Source organism: Brienomyrus brachyistius, chromosome 4, assembly GCF_023856365.1.
Source record: "Brienomyrus brachyistius isolate T26 chromosome 4, BBRACH_0.4, whole genome shotgun sequence".
Classification (NCBI taxonomy): Eukaryota; Metazoa; Chordata; class Actinopteri; order Osteoglossiformes; family Mormyridae; genus Brienomyrus; species Brienomyrus brachyistius.
Window position 1 is genome coordinate 16618601 of NC_064536.1, and position 22350 is coordinate 16640950.

Sequence of the window (22350 nt, forward strand, 5' to 3'; positions counted from 1 at the left end):
CCATTTAACATTGACACTTGTTTCATTTAGCATTTTTCAATATCTGCTTATTAAAAATATGTTCTTTAGGCATCCAAATATAGTTTATGCAACTGGTAGTTGTAGTGTGGAACAACTTCATTCAAGACTGATGCTTGGTAGTCAAAGGCTGTTAATGCATATTAAGCATATTTGGCCCATTTAATATTTTAGTAGTTGAGTGTCAGCGTACGTTACTGATCTGTTCCTGGGTCCTCCTGAGTCTCTGGAGCTCGGGGGTGTCCGAAACGATGCTGAATCCTCTTCCTTTGCTCTCCTCAAAGTCCTTCTTGTACTTAACCTGCAGAAGAAGTCAGACTTCAGACTCTCACCACACCGCTCGTGTTAAATGGAACAGCTGGTCCTGCAGTCAGACGCTGGGCAGACAGTGACACGAGGGACCCTCACAATCACACTCACCCGTCATCTTTCTGCACTGATCCAAATGGAAATCAAACTGGTTACCATACATGACTCACTGCGGCAATGGTAGCTGCTACCTGATCTGTGAGGGAAGGGCTCGATGAAAATGGTGTGAAATGTACGGTGCGGGTTCGAGGTGAGCCTGAAGCCAGGGGCATCGCAAGGCAGTCAGCCACACACTGAGGGGAATTCCAGCACACTTCCAGATTTACTCATCTTAAAATCCCTGAAGACTAATAAAGAACAAAGCAGCAGTAGTTTAAAGGGGAGTAAGAACATCTGTGCGGGGAATAGCACACATGACAAGCTGCTAGGAAGGAAAATGAGAATTATATGCAAATGTTGACATTCTTTCATATTACGAAAGACCCCATAATTCTGGATCACTTTGACGGGCTTATAACTCAGAAACTCCTTTGAAGTACTGCTTGCATAAACCGTTACATAAACTACTGTGGGACATCTGATGACTACGCAGCTGAAAGAGGGAAAATACACCTTCTTATTCTGCATTGTGCTGAAGGCTGACAGTTAACGTCCTGCGGCTGACTGACGATGTCTAAAGTTGGCTTCAGCTACATGCTAATCCCCGACAGTGGCGGAACAACTGTACACTGGGCCCAGGGGCAATGAAACTGTATACATAACAATGGCAGATATAAAACTAGCAGGTTACAGGTTCACATGTGTGAGATTTTCAGTTGGAGGAGGGCCCTGGGCTGCCCTGCTTACCAGTCCACCCCTGGTCCCAGAAGACCTAAATAGGCTGAAAGCCAGCACTGCAAGAGGACCTGTACTTCCCACAGCAGAGAACAGGTACTTCGGTGCTGTGAAGTGTATGTTTGAGTTGAGTACACAAGTCTGGTCAAGGGGTGCTGCAAGGAGCACTTCTGAGCCAGGCAACATGCCTGCATGACTCTGAGAAAATCCAGATCAGCAAATAAATTAAATTTGCACGTCACATATGGGAAGAGTTTTATTTGGAAAAAACAGCGTTCATCTAATTTTCTAAATAACTCTCAGGAACGAAAAATAAAAAGTTAATTCAATCAATTACCGATTAGACAATCCAACAACAAAAAAAAGAAATGTTAGCCAAACCGTTACCCTAAAAATAAAATGATACAACGTCCATCTTTCGTAAGCACTTATCCAGTGCGGGGGTGAAGGAGAGCCCAGACCCCAGTTAACACAAGATGCCGGCCGCTCACAACCACTCACTCTGGGACATTTAGAGATGCCGTGTTTTTGGACCGTGTGAGGAATCCAGAGCACCGGGAGGCAACCCGACATGGAAGCAGAGCAAATGTGTGAACTCCACACACAGCGAGCTAGGGGAGGAACCCAACCCACCACCCTGGAGGTGTGAAACCACAAGGCTGCCCACAGAGATTACAAATCATAAATTACAAACACACCCACAACGTTCATTCACTAAGACACGGTGTGGCAGCCCATCCAGTATCTAACCATCTTACAAATTTCCGAAAGCTCAGCAAACATCTAGGCAAGTTTCTGAACCAATACTGTCAAAAAAGAAGTTGGCAGGGAGCAGCTATATCACATAAATTTAACATATATTTTGCTGATACAATTTAAAAATGCGGGTAATTTCCCTCCATCTTCTCCGGTTCAGGCCCGTTTTGCAGCTTGAGGTGCTCTGAAGTATTTCTGTCCTCCAGTCAAGCCCCCGGTTCCGGGGGCCGGGGGCATGCAAGGTCTCCACTCTCATTGGCGGTGACTCATTCCGCCGCCGTGGTAACTGACGAGGCTCCATGAAGCCCCTCATCACTGCACTTCACCGACATGCACTCATGAGAATTTTTATCCAGTCATGCTGGGGGAAGAAAAATCAATGACTGTGGCCCAAGACCAAGGACAACAATGTGCACTAAGCGTCAATGAAGTCAAACCCTTATTTTCATCAAATTTACATACACAGCTAAATGAACTGATGTAAGTCATTTAAAAGCTTTGGATGGAATGAAAATTCAGTTCAAACATTTCTGTGCTCTGAAACCATAAAGGCAGCCATCTTGCTTCATTATTGATGATTTTTTTTGTATACAAATTGAGTACTTCTGTTAACAATTCTGGACATATATCAAAGGCAGGGGTATGGATACCCTGGCAGATTCAGGGGGCCCAGCACTTTACAGGGACCCTTGAATCCCTAAAATGTAACTGTGGGCAAGTGGGGGGTAACATTTTGTCAGGGGATGCAAAATTTCTAGCTACATCCATGGTCGAAGGTCAACTGCACAGGTAAGATACACCAAAAATGGTTTTTAACAGCACTGGTCTATATATCTGTGGAAGTGATATATAGAAGTGCGAAAGTGTTTGTCTCGAAATGACTGTAAACCCAGAGTTTTGTGTCCAGCTCACTTCAGAGCACACGCTACATGTACCACATGTACAATCATAAGAGGCTCTCGGAAACGCCTGGACTTTAATGGGGAGAAGTGTCCGTCCCTTAAATTTACCCTGAAGTTCTCTTCTCCATCCACAGAGCATAACTTCAGCATTCAAATACGTCCCGAAGGCCTGGAAGCACATCTGCCGCCTGCCATTAGTACGAAGCTCAGACACGCGAGCTCCCCGATGAGTCGCACGGGTATCATTTCAAGCCCCGTTAAGGCACTTTACTTCATCCTCATGCTTTTCCGATTACACACTGGGCGATAATCACATCCCTCCCCTGACCCATTTTCGAAAATTCAACTGGCAATAATTCCTCTCACATCTTCCCCCCATAAATCTCCGGACTACTGAAGGATTAATAGAGATGTAACTACCTCCAGCACTCGTGAGGGTCTTCTCAAGTCCATGGCGCCTCATTACGGAGGCAGAGAAACCAGTAAACAGTAAAAGCTGGGGAAAAAAATCAAAGCAAGACTGCTGTATCACAGGTGGACCTTGTCAAGGTTAAATAAATGTTGTGCTTTTCCTGATTACCTGGGCTATGCAAACTGTCAATCTGTGTAAGGCAAGTCTAAAAGACCCCATTCTCCAGTGTCCACCCCTGGACTGTGCAGTTAAGCTCAGCGAACGTCCAGGAGAATCTTTTTCTTCCACTTCCAATTTCGACTGAAAGTCTCCGTTTACAGACTTGCAAATCAGCGCGACGTGTTAACATTTAATCACAGCTCTCCAAGGTAAATCGAGCTTTAAGACTTCATCAAAGATTCGTGAATAATCTCTATTTTGTCTTTAATGACAGCTTTTAAATAGCAAACGGCCAGTCAAATATCTGATAATAATTTTTACAACTACATTATTTTTTGGATGATGAAATGAATGGAAATAACATCTGATTTTTTAAACCTTTACAATAGGTCAGGAAATGTAAGTGAACTCAGCTAACCTCTTTTTAACTCGGCTAACCTCTTTTTAACTCAGCTAACCTTTTTTTAACATGGCTAACCTTTTTTTTAACACAGCTAACTTCTTTAGCATGGGTAACCTTTTTTAACATGGCTAACCTTTTTTTTACACAGCTAACTTCTTTAACACGGGTAAGTTTTTTTTACACAGCTAACTTTAACTCGGCTAACCTTTTTTTTATACGGCTAACTTCTTTAACACAGCTAACCTCTTTTTAACACGGCTAACCTCTTTTTAACTCAGCTAACCTTTTTTAACATGGCTAACCTTTTTTTACGCAGGTAACTTTTACACAGCTAACTTCTTTAACACGGGCAAGCTTTTTTTTACACAGCTAACTTTAACTCGGCTAACCTCTTTTTAACACAGCTAACCTCTTTTTAACATGGCTAACCTCTTTTTAACTCAGCTAACCTTTTTTAACATGGCTAACCTCTTTTTTAACATGGCTAACCTCTTTTTTAACATGGCTAACTTTAACACAGCTAACCTCTTTTTTAACATGGCTAACCTTTTTTTACGCAGGTAACTTTAACACAGCTAACCTCTTTTTAACTCAGCTGACCTCTTTCTAACTCCGCTAACCTTTTCTTACACGGCTAACTTCTTTACCACGGCTAACCTCTTTTTAACTCAGGTAACCTCTTTTTAACTCAGCTAACCTCTTATCGAATGACAGGACAGAGGTGTCACGTACGGTCCTGCTTTAATTACTGAATGCTCTGCTGTGTTTATCCTGTTCTCAGTAAGATATTGACCTATTGGTCAATAACTGGAACCTACCATGACAACCACAAGAAAAGACCAAGCAGAGGAGCCTTTGCTGAAGGGAGAGCTGGACTTGGAGCGCCGAGCAGATCTACCGTCATCCGGAAACAAACACATCATTCTACAAAAGACCATCGGTGCCTTATTGGAGCAAACACACAATCAACTCTTTAGCATACATTGAAACGGCAGTAGTCAAGTGGGCAACGATCTGAGAAATGTGGAGAGCATTGAGGAACACTACAACCTACAGAATTTAAGAAACAAAAATATAGCTAAACTAAATATAGAGCTGCTAATTCTTTTCAAAAACCCTGAGTGTGACACCCAGTCAACAGGAAGCCACTTCTTACTGAAGAGCAAAATCAAACTTGGAGCATCATTCATCTCTCTCTCTCTCTCTACTGAATCCTTCATTACTACCATTGAAATTCATTTTCTGGACTGACTCCTTCAGCCGGGTAATTATAGAAACTGGGTAAACACACAAGGGGGCAAATGCATGGGACCCACAGGCCAAATACACATGGGAATTGAATGCTCAGGTCCTGCAGGCTGCAACAGACAGATCGGTTGGTTAAAAAGAAGGAACAACAGCCAGCAGATTCTCACTGGTGACAAGAGAATTCCTCAAAAGGGGGTAGGAAACCCCCAGAACAAAAAGAGAGACGGCGAGAGGGACTGAGACAAGCAGGGATCTCCAGTCACTGATCTATTGTCTGCTATCAGAGTGCAAGCATCACACAATCTGCCCAAAGTGTCCTCAGGGTACGTAAAGCTAGAATGTAAATATTTATTAGGAAATACCTAAAGTTACCTATATGTAACTTTAAAAATGCTACAAAAATCGTATAACCTAAGTTTTGATGTAGCTTCTAGCATGGATGTCGTTAGGGCTGTTTTAGCACGGCTTTAGTTTAAATAGTGTACTCATTCATTTTTATTAAAATCAGACCCCCCCCCCCCAGTAAAGGCGCACCCATCCATTTTCATAAATCTCCATTGACACTAGGGCTCTATGTCTTACACATCCCAACATGAACACTGAAATCAAAGGAGGAGCGGCATAGGGACCAGGGGGGCGTGGCCGGGATGATGCCCAGCACGGCCAGAGAGGGACAGACGGACGGAGGGTTCTAACTTGGCCCCAGCCCCAGGGCCGCTGCTCCTGGCCAAAGCGAGAGGAAAGGCCCCCCCGCCGGGGGCACGTCAGTGCGATGCCGCTCACGGGCGGGTGGAGTCAGCGGGGTCCTGCGGGAGACCGCAGCGCCAGCAGCTGCCCCGCTCTCCGTCTGCCCGAGCGGCAGCCTGCCGCCCCTGTAGCTCTGGCACGCCGAGCCGCCGTCAGCCGGCCTCCTTTCCATCCAGCCCAAACAGATCAGCGCCCGCTCCCCTCTCAGATCGACGTGCGTGGACAGAGACAAACCGCACAGCTGATATCTCACGCAGGTCAATGTGACTGTCGTCCGTCTCAAGGAAAAGGAGAGAATTCAAAAAATAACTCGGAATAACGTTCCCTCTTCTCGTGATTCTGCTTTGCTATGAAAACGCATGATAACAAAGATTTAGTCTACTTTTCTGTACTAGAGAAGGACCAGCATACAGGGCAGCACTAATCAGTTGTGTACTACGATAAACAGCATCGTAAGGAATGTGATATTCATGCGGTGCTGAATTCGTAGCCACCTTGCACGACCCGTCTTACACGCATCCTATTTTAATTCCCATCCTTTGACAGGGTCATGGACGGCACTGAAGAGTGATTTCGGGGGGGGGGAATAGAAACAACATGAAATGGCATTGAGAATTAGCATTTTGTTATGATTTTATGCTGTATGTTGACTATGAAGAGTTTTTAGTTTTAGTCACACAGTCTAGACACTACAAATGCAAACCAAACACATATATCAAGAAAGGGCTTTATTGGCAAACACATCAGAAATACTTATCAGCTAAGAGCTTAAAAATTCACAAAATAAACGTGTTGTGCTGTACTACAAGTGTTTAATTGTTTATGAAATAATTATATTCAGTCAAGGCATGGAAAGAAGTTTGTACTCAACTCAACTGGATATTGCTACTGTGAGAATGAAAAGAAGATCTTGTTAGAATGAACGAGAGCAGAGGAATGGGGGTAGGCCAAAAATCTCAGGAAAACCCAAAGGAGTAGGAAAAGTGGCCACGAGGATTATGGGCTATGTAAACTGGATCTGTTTTGATGTGGGGGGGGGCGCCGTTACCTGGCTCTGCAGCTCGCTCTGTTGTTTCAACCGCAGGTTCTCCGGGGTGTCGGCGACGATGGTGAAGGACTGCTTCGGGTAGTGCCTGGGCAGAGGGAACACGGAAAATGGCGTGAAGGGCTGGCCGTCACGTCACACGGCAGAGCGCACATGGTCTGCAGAGTCACTGGTAGTGGGGCCAGCAAGCATTTAGCGCAACACAATAGCTTAAAAAAAATCCTGATTAAACATGGCGAAACACAACCGTCACAAAGTTCGGGAGTGACCTCAGAGTTCTATCTCATAAAGGTTCACGTAAACAAAGGAGGCACTAAAAGGCTGGAGCAAGACCGCGACGTGGGACTCCGATGGCTGTGCTCTGACGGTGCCGCACACATCTGCCAGCGCCCTCATTACGTAACGTTGACGAAGGGGGAAAACGGGACGGCACGAGCACGCAATGGCGGAGCAGCGAATGCTCCCTATGGGCACAGAACAGAGGAGGCATTTGGCTCACAGTCTGTGCCCTGCTTTCTATCATCCCTCATCTTTCTAAGCTCCCCCATATTCATTACCGTCTTCAGCTCCCTCAGATTCAATAAGTCTCACTTATCTGATAGTTCCTTCAGTTCTCTTCAGCTTCCTTTTTTTCAGCACACGTCTTCCTGTTACCTCCTTCATCCTCATTGGCTCCTTTGTCTTAATTCACTTCCTCATTCCCGTTACCTCCTTCATCCTCATTGGCTCCTTTGTCTTAATTCACTCCCTCATTCCTGTTACCTTCCTCATCCTCATTGACATCTTTGTCTTCATTTCCATTCTTGCCAGGAATGCTTCTGTAGCTGCTAAGCGGAGCCCCACATTCCTGGATGCTCAATGGGCTCTTGACAGGGGGGCGGCACCCCTTCTCCTGTTGGGCATATTGCTTTGAAATGGACGAGCACGGACGTACAGCATGGAACTGGGATCCGGTCACAACGACATGCTAATTTTACCTCGCACCTTTGACAGAGATCTGAACTTTTTGTGAACAAGTTAGACAATCACTATTTATACCATTCTTATCCTGAAGAATCTTTGTCGTGTAATATGACTTTGTAAAACATGAATTAATTCCATTTATATTTAATTCGTTTCATACTCATTGTGGTAGTTTTACCATTAACTGCATTAGCATTAGAAAAGGAGGTATCAGCCACAATGGTGAAGGCCTGCTTCGGGTAGTGCCTGGGCACAGGAAGCCCTTGCCAGGCCAGTGGATGTGGGGACTTGTGCGAGGTAAAGCCAGCCTGCTGACAGGAGGGAACATTCGAACCACTGAAAAGGCCGTCCAGACCGTGCCGGAATTCATGGCTGCTGAAAAGCCCCGAGATTCTGGCTGGTACAGACTGACCCAGGCCCTGGGCATATTTGATGTGCCTTTATTCATCACAGTATTTCCCCGGCTGCTTTGCCAGCATGCCGAAACGTGTGCCCGGCTTCTAGAAAACACCGTCTGTTTTCTTTTCCCCTCTGACCTGAACGCAGACGAACAAAACGACCGTCACTGGCTGGTGAAAGTCGACACAGTTTGAGTACAAAATATGGCTGCTGGTGAGCTAGTGAAGCACCAAAAATAAACACGCTAACAACACAGAACTAAACATGCCCAGATACACAGATGGGTCAAACTCTCTTCCTGCAGTATGCAAAGAAAAATAGCAGTACAATATAAACTGTTCAGAAATCTGTTCCTTTTTTAAATTATTATTTAATCTGACCCAAGCAGGCATCACCATTAACTTTGATAATCATTAGTGCAACTTTCCGCGGTTTCCGGTCCTTCGGCCTTAATTGTTTAATTGCGGTAATTACAAATTTGCCATATAACGAAACTGTTCAGCTAGAAATGCTGTCAAGCAGAAATCATGTAAACAAAGACGCACTATGTTTTAACTCAGTCAGGAAACGTTCAGCCCTCCTGAAGGAATCGGAGGCTACAGCCTGCTGCCCTGATAAATCGATTAACGAGCGATTCATCGAGTCCTCTTATGGGTTACCCTGCAGGCCAAGCTGATGTTGCCAGTGTGTTTTCGCAGGAAGGGCGGGACCTTGTTGCTAGGACCAATGGCGAACCACTAGGACTGGTCAATGACACAAGAGAAAGCTTGGCCCCGTAGCTGCGGTCCATACTCCGGTCACAGCCAACCAACGTCAGACCTCTACCCAGCTAGTGTTCATCCTCTGGCTTATAGTTACACACCAGCACCATGAGCAAGCAGTTTCCAGTAGCAACCTTGGACACTCCAGTCACCCCCGGTAACCTAATCCCTGCCAACAATGGCCCTACTCTGTGGGACAGCATCCACTTGCCGAGAAGCCAAGGTGTCTCTTCCCTGCCCAAAACGAGCCGCACAAACAAGCATTTACTCCTGGATCAACACAGCAAGCTCTTTTTTTTTAACGGCCTAGCTTCCTCTCTACACACAGTCATGTTTATTTTGTTTCATTCTCATTTCAGACCCCTGAACCTTGTTCCCCCCCCCACCCACCCCTTTCGAGGCCATTAGCATTGTTGCATGGTCTTCCAGTTGAGCCAAGGAAATATCAAAAGGCAAGAAAGAAGTCTTTTGAAGTCGTCTGAAAAGGAAACTCCCTCTGAAAAGGACGGGAATAACCAGGGGAGGCTGACGGAGGGATGGAGGGCAGCGGGTTCCTCCTTTCATCTGAAAGAGAGGAGACCGAAGCAAATGGTCGGCCATGGAGCCCCCTTCCCGGCAAGGACTTTCTCTAGGAAGGTTCCTGCTTCTTTCCTTTCTTTTTCTTCTTTTTTGAATCCAGTGAGCTGGAGGTTTGAGGTAATAGTTGAGCAAGAGGAGCTGGTGTTTACTAAGTAGCACTTGACTTTATCTTGGGCGACGGTCGTCCACATGGTTCACATTCAAGGACATGGGCCAGAGTCAGGTAGGTCTGTCACGCAGGCTTTCCTCCTCCGTCCGGTATACAGTCATATGCCGCATAACGACATTTCAACGACGGACCGCATATACGTCAGTGGTCCCATAAGATTATATTGGAGCCGAAAAAATCCTATCGCCTAGCAACACCGTAGCCTTTGTAACGCTGCAGTGCAGGGCACTACTGACGTGTCTGTGGTGATGCTGGTGTAAACAAACCTACTGTGCTGCCAGGCGTATAAAAATATTTACAATTTATTTGTACAACATGTACAATTTATATATTTACATAATACCTGATCATGATAATAAGCAACTATGTTACTGGTTTAAGTATTTACTATTCATAGCCTAGGTTAAGTAGTAGGCTATAGCGTCTAGGTTTGTATAAGTACACTCTGGTGTTTTCACAACGGCAAAATTTCCCAGTGATGCATTTCTCAGGACGTATCCTTGCCGTTAAGAGATGCATGACCGTACAACTCGTCTGGGAACATTCCCTCTCAGCCGGCAGGACATCTTGGTTCGCCGGAATCCCAGTTTGTCGCCAGCCGACATGTCTCGTATTTAGCACGTAGCTTTGGTCATAACCGGAGGAGTCTATCGCCGTTGCTTGCCCAATTAATTGATTGTTGGCCGGTTTTAAAGAGGAGGAAATTGGAAATTGGCTCTCTGGATCGAAATAGGACACCCCACGGGGACCATTCGCATGGACCATCACAGGGCGTGACGGCAGTTTGCTTTGGGGCACAGCGACCAGCTCCCCACGCAAAGCTCACTTTGTCACCAGACCCCCGGATGGCACGGAAGACCCAGCCATGGCGTCACCCAAAAAAGGGGGAAGGGAACTCAGAGACCATACCTGGTTCCAAATCAGAAAACGCCCATGTTAAATGCAAGTGAGTGTTGTCACGGCGACATGAATGAATGATCAGACCTAAACTGCTTCCTGTCTTGACCACCTCCACGGTCTACATGCTTCAGACACCCTGCCGTAACTCATTTTCTTTTCGCTTTCACTCTTTGGATAGACGTTTGGCTCAAAGTGAAGATTAGACTGCTTGACGCAAACTGCGAATAAGGCACCAATAACATTCATCAGTGGCTACCGATAAATGAACTGGTTCTTACTGCAACAGAACTGTACGTCGGTTCTGTTCGGTACATGCTCTTCCCATGCAGGCCTGATCTTGCTTCTTTTTTTCCCATCGGATCTGATCACCCCTAGTGTTTCCTATAGATGCTGGAGAAGGAACTACACACAAGTTCCCTGGGACGCCAATTCCCTTCTTAGAGGGCCTTATCTGATTGGTCTGCTGGGTAGGAGTGCCAGAACAGGGACCAATAATAAAACGGCAACCCCTTTGCAAGCGTGTATCAGCAGGAGGTGCCATTCCTGCATCAGTTTGAGACTAGCTTAATGATCACAAGTGGATTGTGGAGTTTGACAATTGGCTGGTAAACCTGTAGGAGCTACAGCTCAGTAATCAATTAATAACCCTGCAGGAAATGTAGCCTGGCAACGTGTCGGACATTCTTTGGGTAGATTCGCCGTAGTTAAGGAATTGCAGTCGTGTTTTTTTTCTTCCAGTATGACCTAGACTGCAGGGGAACTTTAATTTCTTTAATTATATGATCAGTCAACAGCTCGGCTTTAAATGCATTTCTCAGTTGCTTCAAAGCTACATAGACTGTCAGCATTGTAAGTATATTCAGCGAGGCACCTCGACTGCCCGGGTCCATGGCTTTAGCTACACATTCGATCAGCTGTGGCACTATCAGGGACACCCACCCATCGTGCCTCTTTCTAAGGAGTCCTGCCTTTTGATCTGTAAAAATCTAAAAGCAGAGCCGGTCATTTTTACATTAACATGGGTCTATAGTTAAACCGGGGGGGGGGGGGCACTGGGGGTAAAATAACAGCCCGCTGAAAACTAAACTGCAAGTTAAGAAGGCCTGGGGAAACAGCAAGGGATGATGGGAATTATGGCCTTATCGAGCCAGGTGTTTTAATTAATGCACAGACAGGGCACCAAAGCCCGAATGCTGGGGAGGTTCCAAGGACAAAATCGGATAGCCTGGGGCGGAGGGGGGGGGGGGGGGGAGAGTTACAGCTGCTGAACTGTAGCGAATTCAACAGGGATACCATTACATGACCAGGAATTCGCTAACTGGACCACACTACTACCCCAGCCGGTCAGGCCTGCAAGCCACACAGGGCGTTTGCGAAAGGGGCAGAGAGCGTACGTATGAGTGTGGTAGCGGGACGGACATGCTCCTCATAGACGGGCGAGAGAAGTCCCACGCGGCCACTGTCTAACGGGAGGGCCAGTGTTATTCTGTGTTTATGGGGCTTTCTGATGGGGAAGCGGTGAGGGGTCACGCCCCGTGTCATTCAGTGACGGGGTGTCCAGCTAACACCCAGAGTCATGACCACGCAACACTGAACCATCACCTGAATGAACACATGAACCAATGGGGGGCCACTACAACCACCACCAATGTGCGGCCCACACCTGGACGACGACCAGTACACTCACCAGGCAGTAGCTAAGGTGGCGAAGGGACAGGAGAGAATTCACCAATTAGGTATAAAAGATTAGGAGGCCAGATTTGAAAGGGCCACAGGGGACAGTTTCAGTCAGCAGATGAGGGCAGCACTCCTGCTCTTTCAAAGGAGGCCCAGAGATCTTTTGTGATCTCAGAGAGTCAGGACCTCAGTTTTATATCTCATCTGAAAGTCGGCGCCGTTTCTTTCCAGCAAACTGCCCTCGTCGCCGCACTCAGGCATTCAGGTCCACAACACCCCCAACCCACCGCTGAAATGATGCATGCATCAAATGATGCATCCTCTGTAATGTTTACAAAGTACAGCACACGGGATTATTAAAAAGAAAATACAGACACAACAACATATTAATAGCCTAAATATTTTACAAATCCCTTTAAATATGGCTGCCTTTCAGGAAGGGTGATTGACAGTCACTCTCTGAATCAGCCAGACGTATGCGTATTGCTTTTTTATGGGGGGTACCAACGCCCAAACCACGCCCCCATCTGGCTACACATTCCACCCACTTGCCCCCTTGACGCGTCATATGTATCGGCTCTCTGCCCAATGCCGGGTTTCCACAATTCATGCGCGGCGTCCTATGAGGATTCCTGAATCGCACTGCGGCGCCTCATGAGCATCAACACCGAGAGGCTCAGGCTGACGAGCCGAGCGCCCACTTCCCTCTCGTTGCATAATGTCTGACAGCATACCTGCAGACATATGTGGGCGTACCGCTTTACCTGCTACAGGGGTGTGTGTGTCTGTGTGTGGCGGAGCGGGGACCCCACTTACATCATTGTTATATATTTTAAGCCGTATTTATATAAACACATACACCGAATGCATCTTTCTTGAAGACTGGGGACCAGCAGGTTGCTAAGCACCCATGCTAAACCCTATTCTGGTCTCCCGTGCCTGTTTTGGAGTACTTATGAAATTACAGACATCCTAATATGTGCTTATGTGAGAAATTAAAACAATAAAACAATAAAAACAGTCACAGAAAAAAATTAAAAGACCACCCTATATTTTTAAACAAATTTTTAAACATTTTTAAATCGTGGTTTAATCCTGGTTCTGCTGGCAGGAGGCTGCGCTGAGCAGCAGGCTGCTTCCAGGTTGAAAATTTCAAAGACGGCAGTACAGAAGAATAAGGTGAAGCAGGAGACACTGGGAACGGCCGGAAACCAGCCAGGTAGAGGGCGGAAGCGATATTCTAATGGCAGAGATGACCACTGACTTTTCCGGCAGTAACTCATGAATCTGAGGAAGTCCGGTGAGTCAGGTGACCTTCAAAAGGAAGGGGAAACATTAAATGCAGGTGTGCAGTGCACTGCTGGGACAGTGTGTGTCAGAGGCTCATAAAAACAGGACTGGAGTCCCACAAAGCAACAAAGAAGTCCTTCATTAATGAGAAGCAGAGAAGAGCCTGGCTGGAGTTTGAAGAAAAAAAAAAAAAAGTATGTTTTACACAGACTCGTACCCATAAGTTGAGTGAAACTGAAAAAATTGTGCTGTGGTCTATTAATTTTTTCTGCACCTGTATATTTACTTATATCTATATATAGAACAACAAGCAAAAACTGTATATTTTATGCATTAAATACCTATCAGGGGGGAATTTTAGGATCCTTCGCGAAACCACAGCTACTCTCGTCATAAATATGCAAACACTGGTATCCATGACAGTGGACCGACCAGCAAAAGCCCGGATTCGACTCTTAAGAGGCTCGCAGAGCTGATCCCTCCAAACGTGCCACAGATTGCCTGGACCCTCCCTGCCCCCCCCCCCCCGCTCATATTCAGAGCGAGCCTTCCAGTGGACCGCGGCCAGGGCTTCTGGAGACCTGGCAGGAGAGGGACACACCCCCGCAGCCAGGCGAGGCATCACGTGACCTAGTGGGAGGGGTTTTCTCCCGGCCGCCACTGGGAGGTTGACACCAGTGCTGCGCAGTAGCACACAGAATGGCAGCATGCCGGTGCTGGGTTAACCCTCGCACACGCGTCCGTGACCACGGTTATCGTCCCCGTGCAGCTGCCGAGAGGAAAGCAGGAGGCCGTTTCTCGCACCACAAGCCATTTTACTTGGTCTTTCCTGCCTATTTTGGCAAGTTCTTTGCAAACGCAGAAGGCCTGTTTGGCTGAGCCTCAGCGGGACTCGCCGGCCCTGACCACCACTCTCTTGGCACTGGGGACAACATTTTCGGGCAGTAAGGGTCCTTGCCTGTCCCAGACGCGGTGATGTCTGCCCCCCCCCCCCCACGCTCCTGTGAACGATCGCTGCCAAGGGCACCACTAGCCCCCCTCCCCAACCTGTCCATCTACAAGGAGGCAAGAAAAACTCTCCAGCTTTCAATGGCAAAAAAGGAGACACGTCGTCCCGTGAAGAAGCTGGTGGAACGAGTGGGACCCTGACGCTGACTGACGGGGGTATTACTAAGCCAGTCGCACCTTCTTAAAAATCAGCATGAGACCGCATTCACTCATACACAAGGACATAATAATCGGCTGCACACTCAGAGCTACAGCATGCTGTAGAATTAAAGAAACGCTAAATGAATAAAGGAAGGAAAATTCGAATGGTCTTGATGTCAGAGTGTAACATGAACTGCTGCACACAAATCTATGTTAACGTTTAAACATATTTTTTCCTGAAAAAGTTGGACTGACAATGGACTAGTCTGACTATGATCACCATAAAACATGAAATTCATCTGAGGATATTAAACATACATTATGCATTATCACTGCACAAGCGAGTGCATCTCACAGAGGCATTTACAGCAGTGAGGGTGACCGTGTTCGCTGGACCTGCTTTCATACGGACCGTGCGCATCGATTCCTGCTCATTTAGCCTGGAAGGGAATCAATTGGTCGGCTCTTCCTGGAATCTGATTGGCTGCATTGTATATCGGAACATTCCGGCAAACGGACCCCGGGAAATTACCAAACTCCCGATGAGTCAAAGACTGCGGGAAATTCAGGAAACGCTTCGGTTACCTCTACCTGCATCGGAGGCTTCTTAACACAGTTACAGAGAATTCACTGCTACCTTGCAGTCAGGTGCAGTGAATAACTGTCACCTTGCAGTCAGGTGCAGTGATTATGTACAAAAAAAACCCTTTCAGGGACGTAACAAATACATTACCGTTTAAAATTAATTAGTGGCAAAATATGGGCAACGAATGTTGTTGTTAATCTCCTGCCAGTTCCCTTACGCATCTATTTTTACATAACAGGACCGGGCCCATGACAGCAGCCTTCCGATGAGTCATCGAGCCTCCAGCACAAAGCTGCTATCATCTTAAAGGTTCAGGTGTAATAACAGCGGCTGCTTGTCAGCATATATTTGTCTCACTGGCCTGAATTTGTGAATGAATCCCCATGAGAAGAAATGGATCTGTGCTAATTTCTTAGCGACACAAACCTGCACAATTGAGTGAACATTTTACCTTCATTATATTTGTGAATTAGATACTTGCCCCCCCGCTGCCCTTACCCAGCCCCACCCCAATCCAATCCTGTACTGGATAAGTACCTGAAATGTGGTTGAAATAGCTGAATGACAATTAGACTTCTGTGACGAGTATTTCTCAGCGATATTTTTAAGTGCTTCAGAGGGCGATAACTTTAAAAAGGTAAAATTCCCTGATCGCACCTCCAGAGCTATAAGATTTTTCAACGTTTAAAAATATGGACTAAAAATTATGGTCAAAATACTGACTTATCACAGGAAAGAAAAAAAAAAACATTTTGAAAGAGCAGTTCAATCATTGACCTTAATCTATCCCAGTTAACCAATAAGGAGTCTGTTTATTAAGGCATATACATGGGTCACAACCATTGGAAATGAAAACAATGTAACAGTGTCCTTTACAATGACAGCAGCGTCGGTACTGTCTCTGTGAGCCTTCGCACCTCCAGCAATGCAGCAGGAGATGTTGGACGGCAGCCTAAAGCTCACTGCAAAGCCCCAAGATGTGGATTGACCTTTCGCAGTCGAGACCGCAGATGATGTTAAGCTCAGTAAGGTATATTACAGTACTTCTAAAACATTCCCCGAAGCAGCAGGAAACGTAATATCCATTACTTTAGACATTTTCTCCGATTGCAGACATGGCTACCGCCGGCCGAACTTCCCTCCCTTAGCCACATGTCCTGTGGTCCCGATAGTGACCCCGTGACCCAGTGGTAAGTCCATGTCACGAGTCACAGTTGAGGAGGCTACAAGTATCTAGCACGACAGATATGTACAGACAGTCTATTGGAGCTGCATTTAGCCCTTTTGAATTGAGCCTACCTTTTCCAAAACTGTGCAGTACTGTAACGGCAGCAAACATGGCACAGGTGGCATCGAATAGGGCAGTGCGTTTCTGTAACAAGTAACACACGGCAACTGAATACTGTCTGGGGGGGGGGGGGGCGCTTGTGCACATTTTGCTTGAAGTCTGTATGCATGTAAGTAGTCTTTTATTGCACAAGTTCACACCTGCAATACAAAGGATTCTGGGAAGGTAAGACATACTTTCCTGGTTGATGACATAACATAAAATACATTTCATTATTTTATGAAAATACCGAGACTGGTAGTGATATCGCACGCGTCACCTGACCTGGGCAGGAGTGGTCACACACTGATAATGCACTTAGGCTCCGTCCACATGACTTTACTGCGTAGGAATTCCCTCTGTCATCCGTTGCCTCATTTGGCAGTTTCATCGTCATATTCGAAACAGATCATAATCCGGTCGTTTATTCATTAGCTGATTCAGCTCGCTGCTTGCTAAGAAGCAGGTATCATATATCCAACATTTCTATACACACCCTCCGACAATTATTAGAAACAGAGACTGCACCTCCGTAATGCCCCACGTGTGGGTGAGGTCTTGTATTATTCAGTTCAATGAAGATTTTTCATTCAAAAGCCAAAACATCCTTTAAACCAGCGTTCAAATGCATAATGTTTATATCCTGTCATCAGTTTCATGAAATTTACTAAACACAATATTTCACACTTATTCATACATTCCAGGTGCGAACGGTGCCCTCCTTCAACTGGCCGTGGGGAGCTTTAGTTTCGATTCTTGCGGGAGTTGACGATCTTCAGCTCCAGGGAACATCTTTGTCTGAGATCCCGCCCACTGCAACACGAACCTCAGCATGTGGGAGAGATGGTACACTACCAGATTGTTCTTCCTGAACCACTCATGCATCCCTCCAAGAATAAAGACTGCGAGGGTAAATATAACAGGCCGTCCAGAACGTTTCATTGATTATTCTATGCATTAGTGAGTAACTGTCGACATTAACCTCTTCAACCGACGACTGCGAGCCAGGCCTGAGTAATGACAGGGAAGCACACTAATCCGTAATCCTCACACAATTATGTGACAATTGTTACATGATATATTTGTATCACAATTGAATTGGGGACGCAAGAAGATTTGCAGGCCCTTGTGAGAAAACATACAAAAATACCTTGTTTAAGAAGTAACCCAAGCAGTAGTGAAATGATACTCATCAGAAGATTCTGTGAAAAAACACGTAACACTTCTGCACTTATGTGGGTGTTCAAATGTGTGCATCTTTGACAAAAGGACATAAGAGCATCCCTCCCTTCCATGACCGCAGAGACCGAGGCAGCCCAAAGCAGTATGTGTCCTCTTCACCCAGGACCCTCAGGCACATGGCAGGGCGACCCTGATGTCCTGCGGGCATTAATTTCTGAACCTGCATTTAGCGGGGTCCTCGCCGTGAGACATAGAGCATTTCCCTCTGGTGATCACAGATAACTCTAGGCAAGGGCATTCGAAACCACGTGCCCTTAATAACAGTCTGGCCAAAGGCGTTTTCCTTAAGCTACGGTCTTCTCCTCTCCGAGTTTTCCCGAATGAAATGTCAGCCTACAACTAAGCTGTTGTCTGGTCTATGAATCAGCCATTTTCTTGGCTTAAAAATCAGGCAAATCTTAGAAAAAGGCTAGATCAACTGCAGACTGTGCAAAAACACAGATTGAGGGAATGGTAATCTCTTGCTCAGTCCTCCTCAGAATCACCGCACTCGGATTAATTTGCCTAACCCTTTAGTTAAGTGTCAACGGCCAGGCATGAGCAACGACTGAGACTAATTACCCGTAGTTTCTTTATCCCGTTTGAAATGGTAAGGTACTGCTATAGTCAAGACTGAACCATAGGACTCCTCTGATCATTGTGAGGACACAGCGAGGAATGGGATTAGCCAAAAATCAAAGAAAGTCTGCTCTAGCCGCTCACAGAATAACTCGAGAATTAGCCGAGGTTTCCGATCCGCTAAGCCGGCAGACGGGCCACACCCACTTCTCATGTGCTTGACTCACTTTCATCCAGAATCGCTTAATTCCGCGAGTCACGTCGAGTGGGGCTACAAGTCAAAAATATGCCCCCCCCCACTTCAGAAACCCAGAGCTGCTGAGGCCCTATACCTTCCATAAAGAGTATCATCACCATTCTTCCAACAGGTGGAAGATTCGCCTGCCGACAGGTGCCACAGGTCAGGACAGAGGAAGAGCGGACAGGCCTTGTGCGATTAACGGGTCTGCCACTTACGCGTTGCAGTAGGGCTTCTTCTCGTAGCCTTTATAGTTCTTCATGTTCAGCGTCATCTTGCACACCTCACAGTGGAAGCATCCCTTGTGCCAGTACTGTGAGGATCACACACACACACACACACACACACACAAAGAGCCCCGTTAATGATCGTCTTACCAGACATTCCTCGCATCCCTGCACACCCAAATGGAGTTAATTAGTTTGGAAGACGGGGAATTCGAGAATCTCACATGACGGGCCGCTTTAAGCGGGCGGTGTCTGGGTGATCGCGCGACACCCTGCAACGAAAACACCGAGCCAGCCAAGTGGACAGCTGACCACGCCATTTGCAAGCCAGTTTTTTTTTAATCTGCTGTAGATCTGGTCATAAATTTGTTAAAAATGACACTCAGCCAGAACCGTTGCTAGAATATCATGACATCTGGGGCTTAGCCTACACTGTCAGGAAAAAAAGGTACAGCCCTGCTGAAGTTTTATTCATCAAGGTACAAACAACATTAATGTACCCTCAATGGTGCAAAAATGTTCCTCAGAGCTCATTTATGTACCAAACATTAGACTAAGAGGTACATTTACCTACAGCTAGTGTACGACTGGCAGAGCCTTGAAAGTACAGCCCCAGTGGCAAGCAACTCTACCCTCAAAAGTACTTTTTTTCCTGACTGTGTAGGTCCTCAAACTAAGAGCATGGTTGTCTAAACATCTAAGCCAAACAAATCATTCAGAGCTTCAGCTTCAAATGCCCCAGACTTGTGACGCCCCTACTCTCAACAAAAACGGGAACTTGGCTCGAACCGTTAACTGACCTATAACTCTCTCGTCTGGGATTTGGGATAAAAATGCTGCCCTTTTTTTTTGGTTCTTCCAGAAGTCCCATTCAGTTGGTCTCCTCCAGTAAGGAAGACCTGACCCAAGCAGCACACAGAGGGTTGGGTCATACGTATGGCGTACTACTGACTCACTCACTGGCTGTCCCCAGTAACAAGTTCCGCTCCTTCCAGGGAGACTCCAGTCTAAAGTTACTTCCAGTTTCCTGTTCAGGGGTGTTCCAACCATTCTCTCTGCTTTCCTGCATGTGACCCCTGGTCTGAGCTAATGGCTTCCAGCATCATTGTGCCATTTCCCTGGGGATTTTCAGAATGCGTTTTATTCAGCCCGCTAAGGAGCACAGTGGCTTGGCAGGGCAAAAAAAAAACACAGTGGGAGGGTTTTGGCCCGAGTTAGGAAGTTCTTCATTTACTGGGTGGTTGCAATTTTCTCCTGTGGCAGGGGGTGGGAGTGGAGGAGGCAGGTTTCGAAAAGGTGGGGGGGGACAGTCACTGGGGTGTAATCATAGACCTCTCGGGATAAGAGAGCCCAGGATACGTCCAAAAGAATAGCACTGGATATAATTTTTCAAATTACTTTAAATAGGAAATTTGTACTGACAGAGGAAACTTGCTATGCGTGATAACATTGTCTTTATGAATTAGTCCGAACTGTCATTTTTCTCAAGAGATAACTCTCTGATACATTATCGATCAAATTCTGAAATATCGCAGTTTATATCCTTGCAATAAACATCGCATCCTTTCTTCAATTAAAACTCTCGAGTGAAACTTTCTTCTCGTTAAGGCGTAAATAAAGCACACGTCGTCATACATAACGTTTTATTATGGGATTTTGGACTGCGTGACATGCCCAAGCCACCAGCCAAATACCGGTTTCGTGAAACTGTATCTGGAACTGCTCTAAGATATTCGAATGTTAATAATTTTTCATGTTTAATAACAATGCGAGGTAAGACTGAGTAATGCAAGCTATCATACCAGTCCGATCGCTCGGCTGCGTCACAGCCGCCCCGAATTAATGCGCATTTGATTTGAACTAGTAAGTAAAACGTAACTACAAAGTAAACAAGCGGTTACCGAGATAAGCGATGCTTTCGTGCTTATCGGCATACCTAGTCCAAACGTACCTCAAGTTTTACAGCCCTGCCTAGACGGTTTTCGCGTAGTTTAACACTTCCTCCGACTAATATCATGTAGCGGGATACATTTACTTGCTTCAGAAATCAAACTTGTCGTTGCAATAATAAACAAAAAAAGGATAAAGAAAACAAAAAGCGGACATATTCGCTTACCTTATCCAGGCAATTCACTTTCTCAGTAGGATATACGATTTTCCCACAGCGTGCACATTGAGGGTTCATTTTGATCCTGGGAGGCTGAAGGTTTTAGTCTGAAGGAGGCAATTACAGTGTAAACTGCTCACTCGTACCCGTGGATCGCCTCACATTTCCAGGTTAAAGGGCTCGGGAAAAGACGCAACAGCGGAGCATCGGCGCCGTCCCAGAAGCGGTGTCGCCTGTACTGCGACTCGGAGAGACTCTCCGGCTGAGATGCGGTCAGGGCGCGCACACAGGCGCAGGTTGTTTCAGGGGTGTGAGAGGACAGCTCCGGTGCTGCTGGACTATGAGACGCCACAGAACCAAGCCAAACCCATCCGTTTCTGTTTTGCACAGTGCAAGGTGATAGATAGAGAGAGAGGGGGAGGGAGGGTAAGAAAGAGGGAAGCTTGCCATGTATTGGATGAGGGAACGTAAGTACGTTACCCAATGCCCTGCGCTGTTTTGCACGAATCGCTCGAATATTAATGACTTATTATAATGAATTATGAACGATACAAACAATGATTTATGCGCGTCATTTTGAAGCTACTGGCTGAATCTTGCATTCAGCCCTTGAATCGCGCTGTAATACGTTTCGTTATCCGTGTGCAGGTTTTTGGTTACGTTATTCCTATGCGTTTAACGTCACCTGCGGATCTGCTCCGGTCTGTCGGGGGACGCGCCGAAAAGCCTGCGCGTTTTTGGATCGGGGTCGCTTGGTGGAAAACAGAGGCATAAAATCCAAGAGTGTCATCTGTGTTTGCACATGGCCCTCCAGATGGCAGTGTGACTTTGATCTATTCCCGTGTCTGATTACTGAGGTGCAGTAATTTAATTGTTGCTATTACCTATAAGGTCAAGATACTGAACTATTTCCTTACTTAGACCTGCTGGCATGATGCCAGTTATTTGTTTTGTTGATGCGCGGTATTAGGATCAGAATGTATGATGAATCGAAATACATTAAAATAAGAGTATTATTCTGGTCTTAAAAGCATTTCTCATCGAATGTCCCAGACAGTAAGGTGTGAAGGAGTGTGGAGATTAGTGACCGACACTGCCAATGTTCTGTTCTGAATGCATTACCAAGGAAGCATCTTCAAACATCCCCATTTCCCTTTGTTGTGTGATATGTAGCTGGTTTGCTGAACCATTGGAAGGGAGACAGGGAACGATCCGGTCTCCCATTTGCCTTAATAAATCCTCCGCTGTGCCAAGTCAAGGCCCTCTTCCTCATCTAAGTGAAGTGTGACCCGTCCACCTGGCCCGCTACTCTCAAGTGAATGCTGGCCGTAAGCCCAGTAACCAG

The 22350-nt window shown here is 46.2% G+C and overlaps 1 protein-coding gene across 1 annotated transcript in view; it reads right to left on the bottom strand.

The window, feature by feature from the left end:
- Positions 1–21405, bottom strand: part of nebl (nebulette) — a 41119-nt gene extending 19714 nt beyond the window's left edge. The window contains exons 1-4 of the mRNA XM_049011114.1: positions 21015–21405; positions 18890–18984; positions 6837–6921; positions 212–319 (exon numbers count right to left, since the gene is read on the bottom strand). Of these exons, the coding sequence (XP_048867071.1) occupies positions 212–319; positions 6837–6921; positions 18890–18984; positions 21015–21083 (357 nt within the window). The 5' untranslated portion in view covers positions 21084–21405. The remainder of the gene's footprint in view (positions 1–211; positions 320–6836; positions 6922–18889; positions 18985–21014) is intronic.
- Positions 21406–22350: the final 945 nt, after the last annotated feature.